The sequence below is a fragment of the Abramis brama genome (assembly GCF_963993115.1).
Source record: "Abramis brama genome assembly, chromosome: 9".
Classification (NCBI taxonomy): domain Eukaryota; kingdom Metazoa; phylum Chordata; class Actinopteri; order Cypriniformes; family Leuciscidae; genus Abramis; species Abramis brama.
In genome coordinates, this window is record NC_139971.1 from 45,150,954 (window position 1) to 45,173,453 (window position 22,500).

The window sequence follows — 22,500 nt, forward strand, 5'->3', positions numbered from 1 at the left end:
CATAGCCTATATAACACACACTTTCATTTTCCTTTTAAAAACACATTTAGAATATTATCATATTCTGAGCACTTAGAATATTTCCTGACCCTAGAGCTACAGACACCATATAAAAGATCTCAACATTAAGGTTAAATTACCTACTGTATCTTTATTGAACTTTCAGCTGTTTTATTGAAAGTTGAAAGTAATGTGTTTTGTTAGTACTTTTTGTCTGTTTGCGCAGGCATGACGCATGTTTAAGTGACAACGCTATGGAGAAGAGAGAGAATTTTTATTCAGTACTTTAAAAATGTTCAAGTAAATTAATTAAACTGAAAAGTAATGTGCATTACTTTTAAAAAAGTAACTTAAGTGTTAATGTGTAAATTTATAAATGCATACTTTACTCGTTACATCAAAAAAGTCTGATTACGTAATGCATATTACTTGTAATGTTACTTGTTACATCACAAAAGTAATCTGATTACATAATTTATGTTACTTGTAATGTTACTTGTTACATCACAAAAGTAATCTGATTACGTAATGCATGTGACTTATAATGAGGTACTTTACTCGTTACATCACAAAAGTAATCTGATTACATAATGCATGTTACTTATAATGCGTTACTTTACTCGTTACATCACAAAAGTAATCTGATTATGTAATGCATGTTATTTGTAATGCGTTACTTAACTCGTTACATCACAAAGTAATCTGATTACATAATGCATGTTACTTGTAATGCGTTACTTTTCATGTTACATCAAAAACTAATCTGATTATATAATGCATATTACTTGTAATCTGTAACTACTCGTTACATCAAAAATAAATCTGATTACATAATTCATGTTACTTGTAATGTTACTTTACTTGTTACATCACAAAAGTAATCTGATTATGTAATGCATGTTAGTTTTAATGCGTCACTTTACTTGTTACATCAAAAAAGTAATCTTATTATGTAATGCATGTGACTTATAATGAGGTACTTTACTCGTTACATCACAAAGTAATCTGATTACATAATGCATGTTACTTATAATGCGTTACTTTACATGTTATATCAAAAACTAATCTGATTATGTAATGCATATTACTTGTAATCCGTAACTACTCGTTACATCAAAAAGTCATTGATTAAATTATGCATGTTACTTGTAATTCGTTACTTTACTCGTTACATCACGAAGTAATCTGATTACGTAATGCATGTTACTTATAATGTGTTACTTTATTCGTTACATCAAAGTAATCTGATTACATAATGCATGTTACTTGTAATGCGTTACGTTACTCGTTACATCAAAGTAATCTGATTACATAATGCATGTTACTTGTAATGCGTTACGTTACTCGTTACATCACAAAGTAATCTGATTACATAATGCATGTTACTTATAATGTGTTACTTTACTCGTTACATCAAAAAGTAATTGATTACGTTATGCATATTACTTATAATGTGTTACTTTACTCGTTACATAACAAAAGGAATCTGATTACGTAATGCATGTTACTTGTATGTCAATCTGACTGTTGTTTGTCGCTCCTGCAGGTATTAAGACGATTAAAGTCAGCATCCGCCACGCTAACTCCCTGGGAGGAGGCTTTCACTGCTGGACCACGGACGTGCGCCGGCGCGGATCCCTCCAGTCTTACTTCCTCTAGCCTGCCAGAGACACGCAGTTCTTATTGAGCTCAGATTCGAGCACCGTCTGCATGGTTTGATTGCGATGTGCATGTAAGGGCTTTTGTAAATGTGACCGATGAACGTGATGAATAGAAACCTCAGTGATCTCAATAACAACTGCATTTCTGGCCGGCTGTTGTAGTAATGACTCCAGTGAAGTAGGCAGAGCCCCCCCCCACACACACACACCACAGATTAAGAGTTTCTACCTCCTATTTACCAAAAACAGAAAACCTGTTTAGCCTATTTTGAATTTTAATGACTTCTTATATAATGCATTTTAATGATATATAATTTTTTTACCCTACATGTGATACAAGTGTTGATTTATAAATCAGGTATTTTTGTAGCCATATTTCAGTTATTTTGTAAGCATTTCATGAAATGTAAATATCTCTATGCATATGCATTATTTTAGTGCACATATACTCTTCCCTTCACAAAAGTGTTTTTATAGCATCTGCCTCTGATGTCATTCACAATAGCAGGAGTCAGGAACGCTATGCGCTGCTTATACATAATCCTGGAACGTGTTCTCAACGTTCAGGGAACGTTTGGCTGATTGTTCTGCGTTGTGTTTGTGCTGTGATTCTCTAGTTTAACTTGTTGAGTGAGATTGCTCTTTATCAACTCATGATTCTGTGTCAGGTCAAACTAAATCAAATAAAGATACACTTGGAAATCAATGTGACTGAATCAGTTTTCCATTTCATGCTTTGTATTTATGATGCTTGTGATCAAAAGAAAAAAACCTGTGGTCAACAAATGAAGGATAACATGATGAGCCTCATGAAGAATTCAATTCAATTCACATTTATTTGTAAAGCCATTTTCACAATACACATCTTTACAGCAGTTTTACAGAAAATGCATTACAGAGTCCTCATTACAATTTACAGTGATCTGTTATCAGATGTGACTGAAAAAATGCATTTAAACAATGTAAAAATTTAAGGCAGAAGCAATGAGCTCACTGAAGTAAGGAATACTTGTTTGTTAACAAATGATTATGACAGAAAAAATAAGGAAAAGAAGTGACTACAACTCACTAAATATATGCAGATGACATTCAGTGTTACTTTTTTCATATTTGTAGGCTATATCACTGAGTTCATATTTATCAACATTTTCAGAAAAACTAATTTCATTCCAGTCTTTTATTACAGTGCTTTGATATTGCACCAAATAATGAAATAATAAAAACGGGGAGATCAGCATTTGTGGATAAATGCTTGGCTAATAAAAAAATAATAATAATTATAAAGCGTTCAATTTCATGGGACAAATGACAAGTTCAGTAAACTCTATAAGTGAGTCACATTATTTTCCTCCATCCGCGTCGCGCGTTTGAAGTTCCCTCCACGCGCTAGCCCCGCCCCCCTGCGCGCAAGCCGCCGCTCATTGGCTCGACGCAGCACATTTGCATTGACGTCATTCGAGGCTGTAGGTCAATCCGTGCGCGTGCTTTTATTGGATCTGCTGCTGTCACACATTCGCGCCGCTGATGTTCTCAACGCGCGTTATTCCTCGTCAGGAAACTCGCGACGCGCAAACGCCTTTCTTTCCGTGTTCTGGCAGCCGCGCGTCGCTTTCTTTCGTCCGTCTGAGGCTGAATCCTAGGCCCGTGATTGACAGCTGCTGTTGAAGGCAGGTTCCGCGAGGTCCGCGTTGACGCGCCGCGCCGGAGTTTCATCAACGGCCCGTTTGATGTCATAAATGCCGGATCGCGCGTTCCGCGGCGGATTTCAGCCTGTTGATGGGGAGCGCGATCAACGCGCCGGCTCCTGAGGCCGCACGGACACATCGGGTGTGTTTGACGCCTGTCGAAGGAGAATAAACGCTCGAACGCGCCGCACTAATGGACGAAACCGTCGCGTAAATCGAGCCGGAGAAAGACGCTGAGGATGAGGAGTAACGGGCGCGCGTGAGGACAAACATGAGCAGACTTTCTGTTTGATCATCGATAGATCTGATCGATCCGGTCGTCTTGATGATCTGAGAGAGAATCGTTCCTATTAGCGCTGCGAGAGGAGCGTCGCGTCGCGTCGCGCGGGTGAATGATGGGCTGCGCCTCCAGCATCCACATCTCCGATCGCGGGATTTATCACAGCGGAAAAGAGTCCGAGGATTCGCAGAACTGCGGACACACCAGACCCAGCGCCCGCCAGGTGAGTGTGTGTGAGAGTCCGTCCATATCCAGCATCCCAGTCTGTGTGTCTGTGAGAAAGAGTGTGTGTGTGTGTCTCTGTCTTTGAGTGTATGTGTGTGAGAAAGAGAGAGAAAGTGTGTGTGTGTGTGTGTGTGTGTGAGAGAGAGTCCGTCCATATCCAGCATCCCAGTCTGTGTGTCTGTGAGAAAGAGTGTGTGTGTGTGTCTCTGTCTTTGAGTGTATGTGTGTGAGAAAGAGAGAGAAAGTGTGTGTGTGTGTGTGTGAGAGAGAGTCCGTCCATATCCAGCATCCCAGTCTGTGTGTCTGTGAGAAAGAGTGTGTGTGTGTGTGTGTGTCTCTGTCTTTGAGTGTATGTGTGTGAGAAAGAGAGAGAAAGTGTGTGTGTGTGTGTGAGAGAGAGAGAGAGAGAGAGAGAGAGAGAGTGTGTGTGTGTGTGAGAGTCCGTCCATATCCAGCATCCCAGTCTGTGTGTGTGTCTGTGAGAAAGAGTGTGTGAGTGTTTGTGCGTGTCTGAGAAAGAGTGTTTGAGTGTTTGTGTGTCTGTGCGTGTCTGTGAGAAAGAGTGTGTGAGAGAGAGAGAGAATGTGTGTGTGTGTGTGAGAGAGAGAGGGAGAGAGAGAGAGAGAGAGTGTGTGTGAGAGAGAGAGAGTGTGTGTGAGGAAAAAGAGTGTGTGTGTGTGTGGGAGAGAGAGAGGGAGAGAGAGAGAGAGAGAGTGTGTGTGAGAGAGAGAGAGTGTGTGTGAGGAAAAAGAGTGTGTGTGTGTGTGTGAGAGAGAGAGGGAGAGAGAGAGAGAGAGTGTGTGTGAGAGAGAGAGAGTGTGTGTGAGGAAAAAGAGTGTGTGTGTGTGTGTGAGAGAGAGAGGGAGAGAGAGAGAGAGAGTGTGTGTGAGAGAGAGAGAGTGTGTGTGAGGAAAAAGAGTGTGTGTGTGTGTGTGAGAGAGAGGGAGAGAGAGAGAGAGAGAGTGTGTGTGTGAGAGAGAGGGAGTGAATGTGAGTTTTTGTGTGAGTGTGTGTGTGTGAGAGGGTGAATGTGTGTGTGAGAGAGAGAGAGAGTGAGTGAGTGTGTGTGTGTGTGTGAGAGAGAGAGAGAGAGAGAGAGAGAGAGAGTGAGTGTGTGTGTGTGTGTGTGTGTAGCCTATAGTCACACACACACACACACTGGATGCTTCACCCAGAAACTGTCATTTACTCCCCAAACTTTCCTCCCAAAAAAGGATCTGAATGAAACATTTTCAGCCTGGAATCAGGAATCATGAACGGAGTCTGATGGAGTTTGTGTTCCTGCTCTCGCTTGGATGGGGTTTAAAACACACTCAGTCTTCACTCATGTTATCTGACTCAGATGAGAACAAAACCTGAACTGATCAGAATTATGATCCTTTAATCTTCTGTTGAGCAGCTTTATCTCTGAGTCTCACTCATATTCCATGAAGTTTACATCGATTATTTCCCAGTGTCAGAGTTCATGTTTGAAAACTTGTGTGTGTGTTTAGTGCGCTCATGTGTCTCTGTGTTCAGTGTGTTACAGTACAGCAGGGGTATCAGATGGTGATAATATGATGCATTAATGATGACAATATTCATGCTCTTCAGAGAATATTATGGTGATGTCAAAATACATGACATGATAGAGTTTTCTCTTCAATTTCTTCTTCAGTATCAGGACGGATCATCATCACCTTTTGGTTGGGTGTTTAAGCACCGCGCACTCAAAACTCTATATTATATTATTACTTTATTAATTTTTTATTAATATTTTATACAATTTATTAAAGTTGGCATGAAATGAAAATTAAACCTTTCACATGTTTTTACAAAATACAACATATCTTAGTTCTTTGAAACACAGTAAAACCAACGTTACTCGTATTGATAAGAAATAAAGCAACGTCTGCATCCGTTTCCCGCGCTGGAAAGCTTCCCGATATTAACGCTGGTCCATTTCCCTGGCCTTTTCCTCTTTTGTATTTTCTCTGCCATCTCTTTATTTCTATAGTCGTTCTGCTAATGTCTCTCCTGCCCCATCATGACTGGACACGCCCCTTACTGCTGATTGGCTACAAGTGTTTTGGTGTTCAGTCTGATCCTCTTTTCAACAGCGTTTTTCAAAAATCGCTTACTGCACCTTTAAGCTTAGTGTTAGTTCACCCAAAAATGAAAAAAATGGTAATTTATTGCCCTCATGTCGTTCCAAACCTATAAGACTTTCATTCATCTTTGAAACACAACTGAAGATATTTTAATGAAATCTGAGTTATTTGTCCCTCTATTGACACACAACTACTACTTTGCTATTTCAAAAAGTTAATAAAGAGATCGTAAAACTAATCCATATGAACCAAGTGGTTTGATTCAATTGACAGAAGTAAGGTTCATTCTGCATAACATGAGAATGAACCTCATTGGTTCTCGCAGAAGATCAAACGTGCTGCGTAACACGAGAATGAACCTCATTGGTTCTCGCTGAAGATCAAACGTGCTGCGTTAACACGAGAATGAACCTCATTGGTTCTTGCTGAAGATCAAACGTGCTGCGTAACACGAGAATGAACCTCATTGGTTCTCGCTGAAGATCAAACGTGCTGCGTAACACGAGAATGAACCTCATTGGTTCTTGCAGAAGATCAAACGTGCTGCGTAACACGAGAATGAACCTCACTGGTTCTTGCAGAAGATCAAACGTGCTGCGTAACACGAGAATGAACCTCATTGGTTCTCGCTGAAGATCAAACGTGCTGCGTAACACGAGAATGAACCTCATTGGTTCTTGCAGAAGATCAAACGTGCTGCGTAACACGAGAATGAACCTCATTGGTTCTTGCAGAAGATCAAACGTGCTGCGTATAGGGCTGGGTACCGAGTTTCGATACTTTTTAGGTACCGATCGAATTGCCTCGATACTATCGAGTATCGAAAAATAACATGTTGTTCGGTACCAGATTTCGATACCTAAGGGGTTAACTCGTCAACGTCAGTGCTCAAACAAATACATATGAAATGCACAACGACACACATAAAGTCGCTCACGCACATACATGTGTAGAGTTTGCGTAACTCTACACACACGAGAAGCGCGGAACTCTCCACGCACATACTCATATGAGACGCGAGCACACACACATAATACCTTAAAGATGTGGAAAAGTCGATCAAAAGTGTGGGTACATTTCTCCAGGCTCGATGCCAACAGCGCGCGATGCAGTATTTGCGGTAAAATAATTGCTGCAAAGACCGGTACCACGACAAATATGATGAAGACCTTGACAGTGCACGGCCACGGAGTAAAAATAATAGCAGAAAGTTGCTTCGCCTTCTACTGGTAAATGAAGAGGTACCTTGTTGATCACTCTGACAGTGTTTATATTGCAATAATAACCTACTGAGTGTACACAGCCGTTCAAAAATGTGTTGGTCAGTCAGAATTTTTTTTTTTCAGTAAGGATGCATTAAAGTTATCAAAAGTGACATTAAAACGTGTAATGTTACAAAATATTTAGTTTTTAAATAAATGCTGTTCTTTTGACATTTTTATTCATCAAAGAATCATGAAAAAAAATGTATCATAGTTTCCAAAATATTAAGCAGCAAACTGTTTTCATATTTCTGAAGGATCATGTGACACTGAAGTAATGATTTTGAAAATTCAGCTTTGACATCACAGGAATAAATTACATTTTGAAATATATTCAAATAAGATTTTAAATTGTAATACTATTTCACAATATTACAAGTTTTACTGTATTGTTTATATAAAAAAAAAATCAGCTTTGGTGAGCATGAGCTCTTTATAAAACATTTTTTGTTCCTTTGTGCTTTTTTTGTTCCTTTGTGCACTGGCTAAGGAGCATGAGTCAAACTGAAAAAATAAAACCAACATTTTCTGAGGTAATGTGTTATGTAATCTTGTTAAAATGGATTTCATAAAATTGGTATCGAAAAAAGTATCATTAGGAACCGGTATCGAAACTGAGGTATCGAAAATGGCACCGGATCGAAAGATTTTGAACGATACCCAGCCCTAGCTGCGTAACACGAGAATGAACCTCATTGGTTCTTGCTGAAGATCAAACGTGCTGCGTAACACGAGAATGAACCTCATTGGTTCTTGCTGAAGATCAAACGTGCTGCGTAACACGAGAATGAACCTCATTGGTTCTTGCTGAAGATCAAACGTGCTGCGTAACACGAGAATGAACCTCACTGGTTCTTGCAGAAGCTCAAACGTGCTGCGTAACATGAGAATGAACCTCATTGGTTCTTGCTGAAGATCAAACGTGCTGCGTAACACGAGAATGAACCTCATTGGTTCTTGCTGAAGATCAAACGTGCTGCGTAACACGAGAATGAACCTCATTGGTTCTTGCAGAAGATCAACAAGCTGCGTAACACGAGAATGAACCTCATTGGTTCTTGCAGAAGATCAAACGTGCTGCGTAACATGAGAATGAACCTCATTGGTTCTTGCTGAAGATCAAACGTGCTGCGTAACACGAGAATGAACCTCATTGGTTCTTGCAGAAGCTCAAACGTGCTGCGTAACATGAGAATGAACCTCATTGGTTCTTGCTGAAGATCAAACGTGCTGCGTAACACGAGAATGAACCTCATTGGTTCTTGCAGAAGATCAAACGTGCTGCGTAACACGAGAATGATCCTCATTGGTTCTCGCTGAACCTCAAACGTGCAGCGTAACACGAGAATGAACCTCATTGGTTCTTGCAGAAGATCAAACGTGCTGCGTAACACGAGAATGAACCTCATTGGTTCTTGAGAAGCTCAAACGTGCAGCGTAACACGAGAATGAACCTCATTGGTTCTTGAGAAGCTCAAACGTGCTGCGTAACACGAGAATGAACCTCATTGGTTCTTGCAGAAGATCAAACGTGCTGCGTAACACGAGAATGAACCTCATTGGTTCTTGCAGAAGATCAAACGTGCTGCGTAACACGAGAATGATCCTCATTGGTTCTCGCTGAAGCTCAAACGTGCAGCGTAACACGAGAATGAACCTCATTGGTTCTCGCTGAAGCTCAAACGTGCTGCGTAACACGAGAATGAACCTCATTGGTTCTTGCAGAAGATCAAACGTGCTGCGTAACACGAGAATGAACCTCATTGGTTCTCGCTGAAGCTCAAACGTGCAGCGTAACACGAGAATGAACCTCATTGGTTCTTGCTGAAGCTCAAACGTGCTGCGTAACACGAGAATGAACCTCATTGGTTCTTGCAGAAGCTCAAACGTGCTGCGTAACATGAGAATGAACCTCATTGGTTCTTGCTGAAGATCAAACGTGCTGCGTAACACGAGAATGAACCTCATTGGTTCTTGCAGAAGATCAAACGTGCTGCGTAACACGAGAATGAACCTCATTGGTTCTTGCAGAAGCTCAAACGTGCTGCGTAACATGAGAATGAACCTCATTGGTTCTTGCAGAAGATCAAACGTGCTGCGTAACACGAGAATGAACCTCATTGGTTCTTGCAGAAGCTCAAACGTGCTGCGTAACATGAGAATGAACCTCATTGGTTCTTGCTGAAGATCAAACGTGCTGCGTAACACGAGAATGAACCTCATTGGTTCTTGCAGAAGATCAAACGTGCTGCGTAACACGAGAATGAACCTCATTGGTTCTTGCAGAAGCTCAAACGTGCTGCGTAACATGAGAATGAACCTCATTGGTTCTTGCAGAAGATCAAACGTGCTGCGTAACACGAGAATGAACCTCATTGGTTCTTGAGAAGCTCAAACGTGCTGCGTAACACGAGAATGAACCTCATTGGTTCTTGAGAAGCTCAAACGTGCTGCGTAACACGAGAATGAACCTCATTGGTTCTTGAGAAGCTCAAACGTGCTGCGTAACACGAGAATGAACCTCATTGGTTCTTGCAGAAGATCAAACGTGCTGCGTAACACGAGAATGATCCTCATTGGTTCTTGAGAAGCTCAAACGTGCTGCGTAACACGAGAATGAACCTCATTGGTTCTTGAGAAGCTCAAACGTGCTGCGTAACACGAGAATGAACCTCATTGGTTCTTGAGAAGCTCAAACGTGCTGCGTAACACGAGAATGAACCTCATTGGTTCTTGCAGAAGATCAAACGTGCTGCGTAACACGAGAATGATCCTCATTGGTTCTCGCTGAAGCTCAAACGTGCAGCGTAACACGAGAATGAACCTCATTGGTTCTCGCTGAAGCTCAAACGTGCTGCGTAACACGAGAATGAACCTCATTGGTTCTTGCAGAAGATCAAACGTGCTGCGTAACACGAGAATGAACCTCATTGGTTCTCGCAGAAGATCAAACGTGCTGCGTAACACGAGAATGAACCACATTGGTTCTCGCAGAAGATCAAACGTGCTGCGTAACACGAGAATGAACCTCATTGGTTCTTGCAGAAGATCAAACGTGCTGCGTAACACGAGAATGAACCACATTGGTTCTTGCAGAAGATCAAACGTGCTGCGTAACACGAGAATGATCCTCATTGGTTCTCGCAGAAGATCAAACGTGCTGCGTAACACGAGAATGAACCTCATTGGTTCTTGCAGAAGATCAAACGTGCTGCGTAACACGAGAATGAACCACATTGGTTCTCGCTGAAGCTCAAACGTGCAGCGTAACACGAGAATGAACCTCATTGGTTCTCGCTGAAGCTCAAACGTGCTGCGTAACACGAGAATGAACCTCATTGGTTCTTGCAGAAGATCAAACGTGCTGCGTAACACGAGAATGAACCTCATTGGTTCTTGCAGAAGCTCAAACGTGCTGCGTAACACGAGAATGATCCTCATTGGTTCTTGTTGAAGATCAAAGAAAGTCTTGCTGATTTGAGCAACAGTCATTTATCAGGCTGATATAAGTGAGGTTTATAATTTTATTAAACGTTTTATATGTGTGTGAGAGAGTGAGTGTGAGAGAGTGTGAGTGAGTGTGTGTGAGTGAGTGTGTGAGAGTGAGAGTGAGTGTGTGTGTGTGTGTGTTAGTGTGAGAGAGTGAGTGTGTGTGTGTTAGTGTTTGTGAGAGTGAGTGTGTATGTGTTTGAGAGTGTGTGTGTGTGAGTGTGTGTATATATGTTAGTCAAGGGCGCAGCAGCATCTGTGTGACTTTCTGTCCATGATAAGACTCAAGTACAAGGTCTGACGATGGTTTTCTCATGTCTCACAACACATTCCTCTATGTGTGTGTGTGTGTGTGTGTGTGTGTGTGTGCAGTGCTGATATAGGGTTAGTGGTTTATCTGGCCTTGGCTGAGGCTCCACTGTTCTGCCTTTGTAACCCTCAATACCGGATTCAGCCAGAGTGTGTGTGTTACTTAAGGGACAAAATTCGCGGATATCCTTAGTCAAATTAACTCAGATTTTTAAATATTTTATTGCAAGCATGCAGTTGTTGGTTTGTGTTTCAGCAGATGTCAGTGTGAAGCCCCTCTTTAGCAGAGTGTGTGTATGTCATCAGATGACTGACAGGTGTGTGTGACTGACGTTTCGTGTGTGTGGATCTGAACGGCACAGACAGGAAGTAACCGAGCTGAGAATGTGCAATAACTGTTCTTCTTCCTGGAGGGAAGTGACATCATTGTCGTCATTCCCAGAAGCCCCTACACCTCACACACACACACACACACACACACACACACACACACGTGTGTGTTCACTGTAGTGACGCCACTTCGTTGTGTGCGTTTGCTGCACATTTGAGCTGCTGCTGTTTGTTTCCTCAGTATCGTTACACTTTACATACGGCCCGTGAAATACGGTGATATTGTAGTTTTGTTTCAATCATTTTTTTTCTGCTTCTCATTTTTAATGGTTTAATAAAACCTGGTGACACTTTTATTTTACGTTGTCATTGTTGACAACTGTCCATTGTTGTCATCGTCCTGACATGTTACATGTAGTTACTGTAGTAATAACTATGAATTATGTATAATTACATGCAACTAACCTAAACCAATCCTAACCCTAACTCTATAGTAAGTACATGTAGTTACTTAATATTACTCAGTACTTAAATGTATAATTACTGTGTAACAAAGACACCTTAAAATAAAGTGAAACCTAAACCCTTAATATTTAAAAGCAGGTCTAATCAAATGAATTAATTACATTTTTAACATTTTGTAAAATGTAATCAAATGAAATTGACACATCTATAACAATTTTTGTAATAACAATTTCTTGATTGTGTTATTCCTTAAAAACAATGTTTTTATAAATTATTAGGGTAAGTGTACCCTTTAAGCCCACTTCCAACTCTGAAGTCAAATAAAGAAGAAAGAGAAAAACATATTTTATGCTGCTCATTATTTTAACCAATCCAGTGATTTGTTACTTACCTGACATTTTTTATTGCTTACCAATCCAGTGTTTCCCCTAGGTTTACAGGTTTGGGGGGGGGGGGGGGGTTGGTTGGTTGGTTGAGGAAAATTGACACAGACACTATCTATCTATCTATCTATCAATCACATTAATTGGTTGTCTGGGAGGGTAATGCTTTGTAAAAGTTAACATAAAACACAAATTTTTAAAAAAAAATGTTGACATAAGATATCTCTTTAAAAAAATAAAATAAACATATTTAAATCTTTTTAAAATTGACTTTTGCAAATAACGTTTGTTAAATTTATAGAAGTATTTGTTAATATTAATGGACCAGAGCTTAAATAGTTTTATTTTTTAACTAACAACTAAAAAAAGATTTATAAATACTAACAAATATATTGCTCATTCATTGTTCGTTAATGTTAGTTAATACATTTATATGACAAACAAATTTTAAATGGGAGAAGTTTTTATTTCTATGATGCATTGGAGAGAATAATCCTGTCAGGCGCAGCACTGCTGTGAACGCGCGTTCACGTTTAAACACACTTTAAACAATGTATTATTCAATGCATTACTTCTATATACTTATATATTAAGTTGCTCAAGCAAGTGGTAAAATATTTAACCATGTATTTATATTAAAATCTTTTGCATTTCAATTTTAATACAATAAATCTTGCATGTCACAAAGAACTTGTTTTTCCACCTCCACGAATGTCATTATGTCGCCTTGTTGAGGTAAATTGTAGTTTTCCTTGCTTTACCCCGGTCTTAAAATGAAAAAAGTAGCATTTAATTAAATACATTTATGGTATAAATACATACATTTTATTTAATTAATCGCACTTATGGTGAAATGACTACATTTTCAGGTCAATCTGTGTTCATTTTGACCACGAAACATGCGCTGTCACTTTAATTCAGCGTTTGCAGAACAGCAAAAATCATAGACAGTATATAAACGGCAAAAATAGACTCGGTGCGGAAACGATCGCTGCACTGCTGTATAGGCTACGCACCGCAACTGGAACGGATCGATCATCGACGGACTGCATCCACGTGCAGTGTGAAAGCTCTGTAAACATGGGTACGGAAAACAATACTCACCGCATACACACTGCAAACGAAATATTTGTGAAACGGGCGTTAGGAGAGCTACTCCGGCTGCTACTCGCAGTAGAGTGAGTGTTGCCATCTTCAGTTCAGCGACATATTTCCCGCCGCACGCTCTCTGTCCGCTAGTGCTCATCTGTATTTGACGCAAGTGTTTGTTTGTGTGTGAGTGTGCGCGCTTGCGCACTCATTTGGATAATCGTAAACGCGCAAACACAGACAGAAAAGACATGCCATCGTGGAAATAAGATAAATAACATATTAAGGGCTATTTAGTTTTTGTAATAAAATAAAAAAAAATAATCTGGCGCTATAAAGAAAATCAAATCAAATTTACTTGACCTTCAAGGGGGGCGGGGGGAGCCGTTAGGAGGGCGGGGCGCCCCCCTTATATAATGGTAGGGGAAACACTGCAATCACATGTGGCGATGTTGAGTTAGCCCCGCCCATGTGCTGTCTCAGGGGACTCACACACACCCCAAAACTATTTTCAGCCATTTATTTGGTAACTACATTGATATTATGTTAAATAAGAGATAAATGTATTGTTTTTTTGTGTATGAACAAATAGTACTTTATCGTTTTATATAATTTTCCTTTAAATGGAAAGATGAGTTTTATTAGCTTGTGCTCAAAGCTAATCACAAGTTCGAACCATTAGCATTACAGAAAGAATTAAGCATGTGAACTGCAAACATTAAATGTTTTGTGCTTCATTTTACATTAATTTACAAATAAATGCATCATAAATTGTTTTGTTGAGAAGATTATTTTCATAAATTAACTTTTTTTTAAGATGGGCTTAAATGGTACAGCGCCAAATAAAGCATGTAAACTATAGCCAACACAAGCTAACCTTGAATGAAAAAAACTTAACATTTCTCAATGCGGGCACAATGAAAATCACTATGACACTAGTCCACAGTATATTTAAGCTCCATGCATGTCTTTGTAAACACATCTTACATTTTTAAAGGAAAACGTCTCAGGTTACGACTGTAACCTATGTTCCCTGAGAACAGGGAACGAGACACTACGTCAGAATGACGCTATGGGGAACGCCTCAGGCGTGACAGGTGTCTGAAATCACTATCAAATCACGGCAATCACATTGACCGGCGACAGCCCGTGAATCATTAACGTGAATGATTAACGTGCGACCTGCAAGTATAAAAGGACGCCTTGCAAACATGACAAACATCCTATCGTCTGAAGGGACTGTTGCAGGCAGGCCCCGAGGCATGGCAGGAAGACGTAGTGTCTCGTTCCCTGTTCTCAGGGAACATAGGTTACAGTCGTAACCTGAGACGTTCCCTTTCGAAAGGGAACTCTACACTACGTCAGAATGACGCTATGGGGAACGATATACCAACGCCACCATGCTAAGGGGAGTGCATGCCCAAAGGCAGTGACAACTGTCAGAACCGGCAATTCAAAAGAACGCTAGAACCACTCACCCCCAGGTCACACTGGGCTGTCAGTGACAGCACTCCCTACGGTCATAGCCCAAGCTATATGATACCACAGAAAACCTCCATAAACATAGTTTAGTGAAAGGTCTACCTGGGCCTGCTCAAGGGCCTAGGACCACAACTTCAACTTCTTAGAAGGGGTCCCTTCTAGGGAATGTGGCTAGGGAACCTGAGGGAACCCCAGCCAGTCACTATTCAGGGGAACGTGCCACCTGAAATGCCACCAGGCAGGCCTGACCTGGTGTCACTATATAAGACACTACAGTCTGGCCACTTCCTGTCTGTCCGAAGACAGAGCCTCTGGACACTTACCTTAGGAAGGCATCCAACCCGAGGGACTGCGAAGCAGGCAGTGAACCACTCGGACCGGATCTCAGAGACGGGATATCCTGGAGAGTATGACTCAGCATAGTGCTTTACAACCCTTGCCATCGAGGGGAGTTTCTCTACTCAATCCACGGATCAACCCAGTGTTTGTGTTTCAAAACACTAAGGAGGCCTGTGAGGGCCTAAGGACTGATCTAGCTGGGAGGCCTCATGAGAGGCCTACGACCGACTGACCAGGCCCAGGAGACCACATACTCATACTGACCCTCAGTGAGGGGAGCATTAGATCTACCTGGTAGGCAACCAGGCTGTAGCAGGATAAAGAGGTTCCAGGAGGGAACCCGTAGCAGAGAATAAAACTTGAGTCGAGCCAGGGCGCAAGCTCACCTTCGGTAGCTGCCTGATAAGGTCTGCTAAACTGAAAGTAAGCGGCCACTAGCTTACAAAACCCAGCACCACAGTGAAACTACTCAGGGAGACCTGGAGAGGCCTACTACCTGACAACCACAGTATGTGGGAGCTCACCTTCAGAGAGGCCTGGTGAAGCCTACTATCTGATAACCACAAAACGTGGGAGCTCACTTTCAGAGAGGCCTGGAGAGGCCTGCTACCTGAAAAACCATGCTCAGTGGAACACACAGTCAGTGGGAGCTAACCTTCCAAGGAGGCCTGGAGAGGCCTACTACATGATAACCACAGTATGTGGGAGGTCAACTTCAGGGAGGCCTAGTGAGGCCTACTACCTGAAAACCACAGTGCATGGGAGTTCACTTACAGAGAGGCCTGGAGAGGCCTGCTACATGACAACCACAAAATGTGGGAGCTCAACTTAAGGGAGGCCTAATGAAGCCTACTACCTGATAACCACAGTACATGGGAGTTCACTTACAGAGAGGCCTAGAGAGGCCTACTACCCGTTACCAGAAAACCACATTAAGTGGAAACTCAAGGTATGTTGGAACTCAACTCCAGGGAGGCCTGGTGAGGCCTACTACCAGAGAACCATGACATGAAGGAGCTTACTTTCAGGGAGGCCTGGAGAGGCCTACTACCTGAAAACCACAGCTGACAGTGGGCCAGACTGGCAGTCCAGTTGACTGTCTATGGGGCTTTGCCTTCAGGGAGGCCTTATGAGACCTACTACCTGATAGTTCAACCCCACTTAATACCACAGTATGAGGGATTTAGCCCTCAGGGAGGCCTAGTAAAGCCTACTACCTGATCACCACAAAAAACGTGGGAGCCCATCTTCAGGGAGGCCTGAAGAGGCCTACTACCTGAAACAGTCTAATCAGCTGGATGTGACTGCTGCTGGGGACTCGCCTAACAGGGAGGCCTGGTCGAGCCTACTAGCTGATAGCGAGTCTAATCTGCTACTTAAACGAACACTGCTGGAACCATACTATTAAAAAACTTTTCCTATAGTTTTGTCCTAGTGTATGTTCCACAATGTTGTGACCCACCTCCGAGGAGGCCTGTTAAGGCCTACTACTCGGCAGTGAGCCTTCTGCCCGAACTACCAGGGCCAACCACCGAAGGTGAGCTGGCCTAGGAGCCCTATTTTAGGGGCTACCCGGTCAAGGAGGCCTGCTGGGGCCTACTACCTAACTGTGCAGCCTTCAAGGCAGAAAAACTGTTACTACAGCGCTTACAGCATCCTGGTACCTAATCACATTGCCAAAGGCAGTGTACTCAGCAAAAAGCAATACCCTCATAGCAGGGGAGTACAACATACGCCACTCTGCCTAGTGGAGGCCCCATTTTAAGGGCCTACCTACTAAATGCATGGGCATCAGCTCATGGCAATGCTCTGGCTTCAAGGGAGCGGAGTTCAAATACCGGAATGAAATGTAGTTAGAACTCCCTGCTCAACCGGAGCCATCATGGTGTGAGGTAGATAATACAGAGCTGAGAATGGATTACTCAAAACTACCCTGCGTTAGCGGGGGAGTAACACCATATGCCCCTGAAATGTTAGACAGGGAGCGGGCCTGCAAGTGGCTCCAAAGGGTGACAGGGATTTGTCCTGTGCCCAGCCTGGGGGAGCGGGGGCTTGCTTGCAAGCCAACCAACTTTCACCCATCGTTCGAGCGGTTCAGCTCAATGGGCTGAGTGGAGCCAGCTCTAGAGGCCTAAAAACAAGTAGCTCTGTTCGGCAGGGTCTGGCAAACTATCACATCGCAGAGCGAAAGACAGCCTGACCCTGCCTGAAGGATCATACCTCAACTACCACCCTGCATTACTCTATCACCCCTGAATGCAGTGAAAGGGGCGGGCCTTGGCCAACAACTCCCATTTAAGGGAGGAGGCTGAAATCTCGGGGAGGAAGCCTAACACATAATGAATGCGGCAGCTATACTTAGCAGAACGCCTCCAACATCCCAAACATAGCCTAGGCCAGCTACAGAGGCGGCCCGGGTTAGGGCCGACCTATAAGCATAGATCTACCTGAGGGCTCGAAGGAGCCACAGCCTACTTGATTGAGAGGCTGTAAAACACTCAACCTACTGACACCTCTTTTGCAGAGCTCAGGGGAGCGAAGTACTCAGGATACCAAGGTCACAAACCAATAGGTAAGACCTAAGATCTATCTGAAGCACCAGCGTCAGTCTAAACCTAAAGCAAAAAAGCTTTTTTTTTTTTTTTTTTTAGGAAGACCAACTACTCTATCCCTAGGTGGCTAAAAGCCCTGAGGCTAAATAGAAATGAGTGGTGGCCCACCACGCATAAAAATGTCATGACAGGAAGGCCATCTCATACTCACACGGGAGCAAAATCTTTTTTTGAGCTTCTCCCTAAATCGTTCTAGCCACAAGCTGGGGGGGGGGCTTCAGGGCCCTGAAGTTCCAATACCTTACCTCTCATTGCTCCTCTAAGAATGACTCCCTAGGTCTATACAGGGAACAAGGTCTGTAGAGAAATACAAATCAGTGTTAGTATACACACAGAAATTATATTAAAAACCAACCAGTTCACCTGCGGCGTGCGGAGTGAAGACTCGCCAGAGAGTTCTTTATGAACCTGGGGTCCATCACTTTACCTGCCTGAAAGAGGCGCTCTCACCAACCAAGCCGAGGCGGGCCATCAGAACCTTGTTCTCATCATAGACCCAGCCCCAGGCCTGGTGTAAGAAACGCCTGGGGAGTCGGGAAAAAGAGGAGAGGGCTGGGATAGTAACAGCCCTCCAGGAGATGATCCATCACTAACGCTGTGATCGTTTGTACTGGATCACCTCCCTCAGATCCTTCTTTTTCCTGCGGGAGTCACGCCTCCTCCTACATGGAGGGGGTGCACGAGAGGCGACACTAGCTCTCTGACCCTGTCTACGGCCCTCGGGTCGTGAAGGGCCAGGCTCTCCCGCCTGTCTGGGCTCGGATCCGGATCTCAGCGGTATACAGGTCTTAAACGCCGCTGAGCGCGCCTTCGCCTCCCTGAACTTTCCAACCACCGCCTCCACGGAGGTGCCAAAAAGTTCAGAGGGCGAAACCGGTGCATCAAGGAGAAAGGCCTTCTCTTTCTCCCCGATGCCAGCCAGGTTCAACCACAGATGCCTCTCCGTGGCCACCATTGCCGCCATCGATCGACCGACCGCAGCGGCAGTTTGTTTAGTGGCACGGAGAGAAAGATCTGTGGTGCGGCGCAGCTCAGCCACCGCCTCAGGGGACAGCCCTGCCCCCTGGTCGAGATCCCCCAGCAGGTCGGCCTGGTACGCCTGCAACACCGCCATAGTGTGCAGGGCAGCACCGGCCTGACCCGCTGCCGTGTATGCTCTGCCATTCAAACGCGCTGTGGTCTTGAGCGGTTTGGATGGCAGGGCTGGAGCACTCAGTGCCGACGCCCGCCCAGACACGAGATGGTTCGCAAACGTCTCGTCAATGGGCGGCATCGACACATACCCATACTCGCTGATCCCCTCAACATCAGCGAAACTAGCCCGCTGATGTCGGTGGATCCGAGCAGAGTATGGGTTCTTCCATGCCCTCTCGATCTCAGTATGGAGATCAGGAAGAAATGGAAGGCTCGCCTGAGCTGGTGGTCTATGGCCGGGGAGAAATCGATCGTCCAGCCTGCCACGAACAACTTCTCCCCTAACGCGCCGCCATGGCAGTTGCAACCTGTCAGTGGCGCGTTCCATTACATCCAGCAGCTCAGCATACACGGGGCAGGGTGGCTGAGAGGGTTCAGGGTCCACCTGAATGACCTCCTCATCATCCATCACCTGCCCGTCCTGAAGAGCATCTGTTGCAGGAACAGTAGGAGAAAAATCCTCTTCGTCATCCACCTGCAACTCACCCTCGTCATCCTCCGAATCATCTGAGAGGTTAACACCCCTCTCAAGACGATCGGCGAGATCCCTCTGGGAACCCCATGACGCGAGTCGCCGCTCTGCCTCAGCGCGAGCGGGACCTGAGCCACGAGGTACAGATGGTGAGCCCTCCTCACTCGAGAAGAGGGCTAGACGAGAGCGGAGCGTTTTCAACGCAAAACGCTCACAGTTTGCACAGACAGCTCCCTCAAGAGCCGCCTGTGCATGCTCTTTGCCCAGACAGAGAACGCACAGTTCGTGTGAATCACCCGGCGTCAAATACCTTGGGCACGGATCCGCACACTTCCTGAAGCTTTCAGCCTTCTCCGTGCGTTTCATTTTCTCTTTCTTTGCCGATTTTTCCAGCGATATCAAACAGACAGTCCCTGAAGACGAAAAAGATGTTTGTCATGTTTGCAAGGCGTCCTTTTATACTTGCAGGTCGCACGTTAATCATTCACGTTAATGATTCACGGGCTGTCGCCGGTCAATGTGATTGCCGTGATTTGATAGTGATTTCAGACACCTGTCACGCCTGAGGCGTTCCCCATAGCGTCATTCTGACGTAGTGTAGAGTTCCCTTTCGAAAGGGAACAGTATTTTTTCACCATTACTCACTGTGGAACATTTAAGCCCAGCTGATGTGTTTCAGTGAGGAATCCCTCTAATTGCAAACTTTGATACATTTTATGAGTGAAAGTGTTTAATGACAACATTTCTTTGTGTGCTTTTACCTTACTAACCCTTTACCTTACTACCTTAATTTACAAATTACACACATTCATTCAAATGAGATCGAGCTCGTTTTGTCCTAAAGTCCCTTATGTTTAACCAAGTGTGTGAGTCCTGAGATCCGCTGTGAGTGTGTGTGAGTCCTGAGATCCGCTGTGAGTGTGTGTGTGTGAGTCCTGAGATCCGCTGTGTGTGTGTGTGAGTCCTGAGATCCGCTGTGTGTGTGTGTGTGAGTCCTGAGATCCGCTGTGTGTGTGTGTGTATGAGTCCTGAGATCCGTTGTGAGTGTGTGTGAGTCCTGAGATCCACTGTGTGTCAAATCAAGTCAAGTCAAGTTTATTTATATAGCGCTTTTCACAATACAGATTGTATCAAAGCAGCTTCACAGTATTAAATTAAAATAATACATCAGTGCTTGTTTCTAGTGGAAAATGTCCACGTTTGGTAATGCTGATCAATAGTATTGTTGATTGATTAATTAAATTAAATATCCCAAATATCCCCAACTGAGCAAGCCAAAGGCAACAGTGGCAAGGAACCGAAAAACTCCATCAGGTGACCTAATGGAGAAAAAAAAACCTTGGGAGAACCCAGGCTCAGTCGGGGGCCAGTTCTCCTCTGGCATTTATGAACTAGAGGTTGGATTTAACTGTAAGATTAAAAGTATTATATGAATGCCTGGCTGAAAAGATGCGTCTTTAATCTAGTTTTAAACTGGGAGAGCGAGTCTGAGCAACGAACAGTATCAGGAAGACTATTCCAGAGTTTAGGAGCTAAATGTGAAAATGTTCTCCCTCCTTTGGTTGATCTGGATATCCTAGGTATGACCAAAAGCCTCGAATTTATTGATCTTAAAGAGCGCGATGGATTATAGGGCGATAGAAGATCCGTTAAATAGACTGGAGCTAAACCGTTTAGGGCTTTATAAGTCAGTAGCAATACCTTGTAATTAATACGGAACTTTATAGGTAACCAATGTAGTGATGATAAAATCGGTGTTATATGATCATATTTTCTTGATCTAGTAAGAACTCTAGCGGCGGCATTTTGGACTAACTGTAGCTTGTTTATTGAGGATGCAGGACAACCGGCTAATAAAGCATTACAGTAATCTAGTCTCGAGGTCATGAATGCATGAACTAATTTTTCTGCATCAGAAACTGATAGCATGTTACTTAGCTTAGCAATGTTTCTAAGGTGGAAAAAGGCTGTTCTTGTAACATATGAAATATGATTTTCAAAAGACAGGTTGCAGTCTAGTATAACACCTAGGTCTTTTACTGTAGAGGATAAATTAACAGGACATCCTACTATGTTAAAGTTGTAGTGTGAGAGGTTTTGTGGGCGGTTTTTTGAACCGATAAGTATTACCTCTGTCTTGTCTGGATATAATAAAAGAAAATTGTGCGTCATCCAATCTTTTATATCTTTAACACACTCTGTCAAATTGGATAATTTAGCGTTTTCATCTGGCCGTGATGAAATATAGATTTGAGTGTCATCAGCATAACAATGGAAACTAATTCCATGTTTCCTTATAATATTTCCAAGTGGCAGCATATATATTGAGAATAACAGAGGGCCCAACACAGATCCCTGCGGCACTCCATAGTTTACTGAAGTTATGATAGATTTTTCTCCATTTAAATAGACAAAATGGTAGCGGTCAGATAAGTATGATCTGAACCAACTTAATGCTTGTCCTTGAACACCAGTATAATTCTGTAGTCGATGTAAGAGTATTGTGTGATCTATAGTATCGATCGCAGCACTAAAATCAAGTAAAACTAGTATTGAGATACAGCCTTGGTCAGATGCTAAAAGTAAGTCATTTGTAATTTTAACGAGCGCAGTTTCAGTGCTATGGTGCGAATCCAGACTGAAACTTTTCATAGATGTCATTTTCTTGCAAGAAAGAGCCCAGTTGAGCGGACACAACTTTTTCTAGTATTTCAGACATAAAAGGAAGATTTGAAATGGGTCTATAATTTGCTAGATTATGCGGGTCTAATTGTGGTTTCTTAATGAGAGGTTTTATAACTGCCAGTTTAAATGTTCTTGGAACATGACCTAAAGATAAAGATGAGTTAATAATATTGAGGAGAGGCTCTTCCACTATAGGTAACACTTCTTTCAGTAGTTTAGTTGGTATATGATCTAATAAACATGTTGTTGTTTTAGATGAAGTGATGAGTTTATTTAACTCTTTTTGTTCTATAGTTGTAAAGCACTGTAATTGTTCTTGCGTCGTGATAATTGAGGCTGAATTATAAGGCGCGATTGAGGATTGAACGTTTACAATTGTGGTTCTGATGTTTTCTATTTTCTCAGTGAAGAACTTCATGAAATCATTACTACTAAACTGTAACGGAAT

The 22,500-nt window shown here is 43.0% G+C and overlaps 2 protein-coding genes across 6 annotated transcripts in view; both read left to right on the forward strand.

The window, feature by feature from the left end:
• Positions 1–2,367, forward strand: part of gatm (glycine amidinotransferase (L-arginine:glycine amidinotransferase)) — an 11,167-nt gene extending 8,800 nt beyond the window's left edge. Inside the window, exon 9 of the mRNA XM_084124202.1 lies at positions 1,547–2,367. Coding sequence (XP_083980328.1) covers positions 1,547–1,659 — 113 coding nt within the window. The 3' untranslated portion in view covers positions 1,660–2,367. The remainder of the gene's footprint in view (positions 1–1,546) is intronic.
• Positions 2,368–2,583: 216 nt separating this feature from the next.
• Positions 2,584–22,500, forward strand: part of pde8a (phosphodiesterase 8A) — a 70,333-nt gene continuing 50,416 nt past the window's right edge. Inside the window, exon 1 of one of the 5 annotated variants that reach the window (XM_084124198.1) lies at positions 2,584–3,849. In XM_084124198.1, coding sequence (XP_083980324.1) covers positions 3,739–3,849 — 111 coding nt within the window. In that variant the 5' untranslated portion in view covers positions 2,584–3,738. The remainder of the gene's footprint in view (positions 3,850–22,500) is intronic. The other 4 variants (XM_084124196.1, XM_084124197.1, XM_084124199.1 and 1 more) reach the window with 4 other exon arrangements.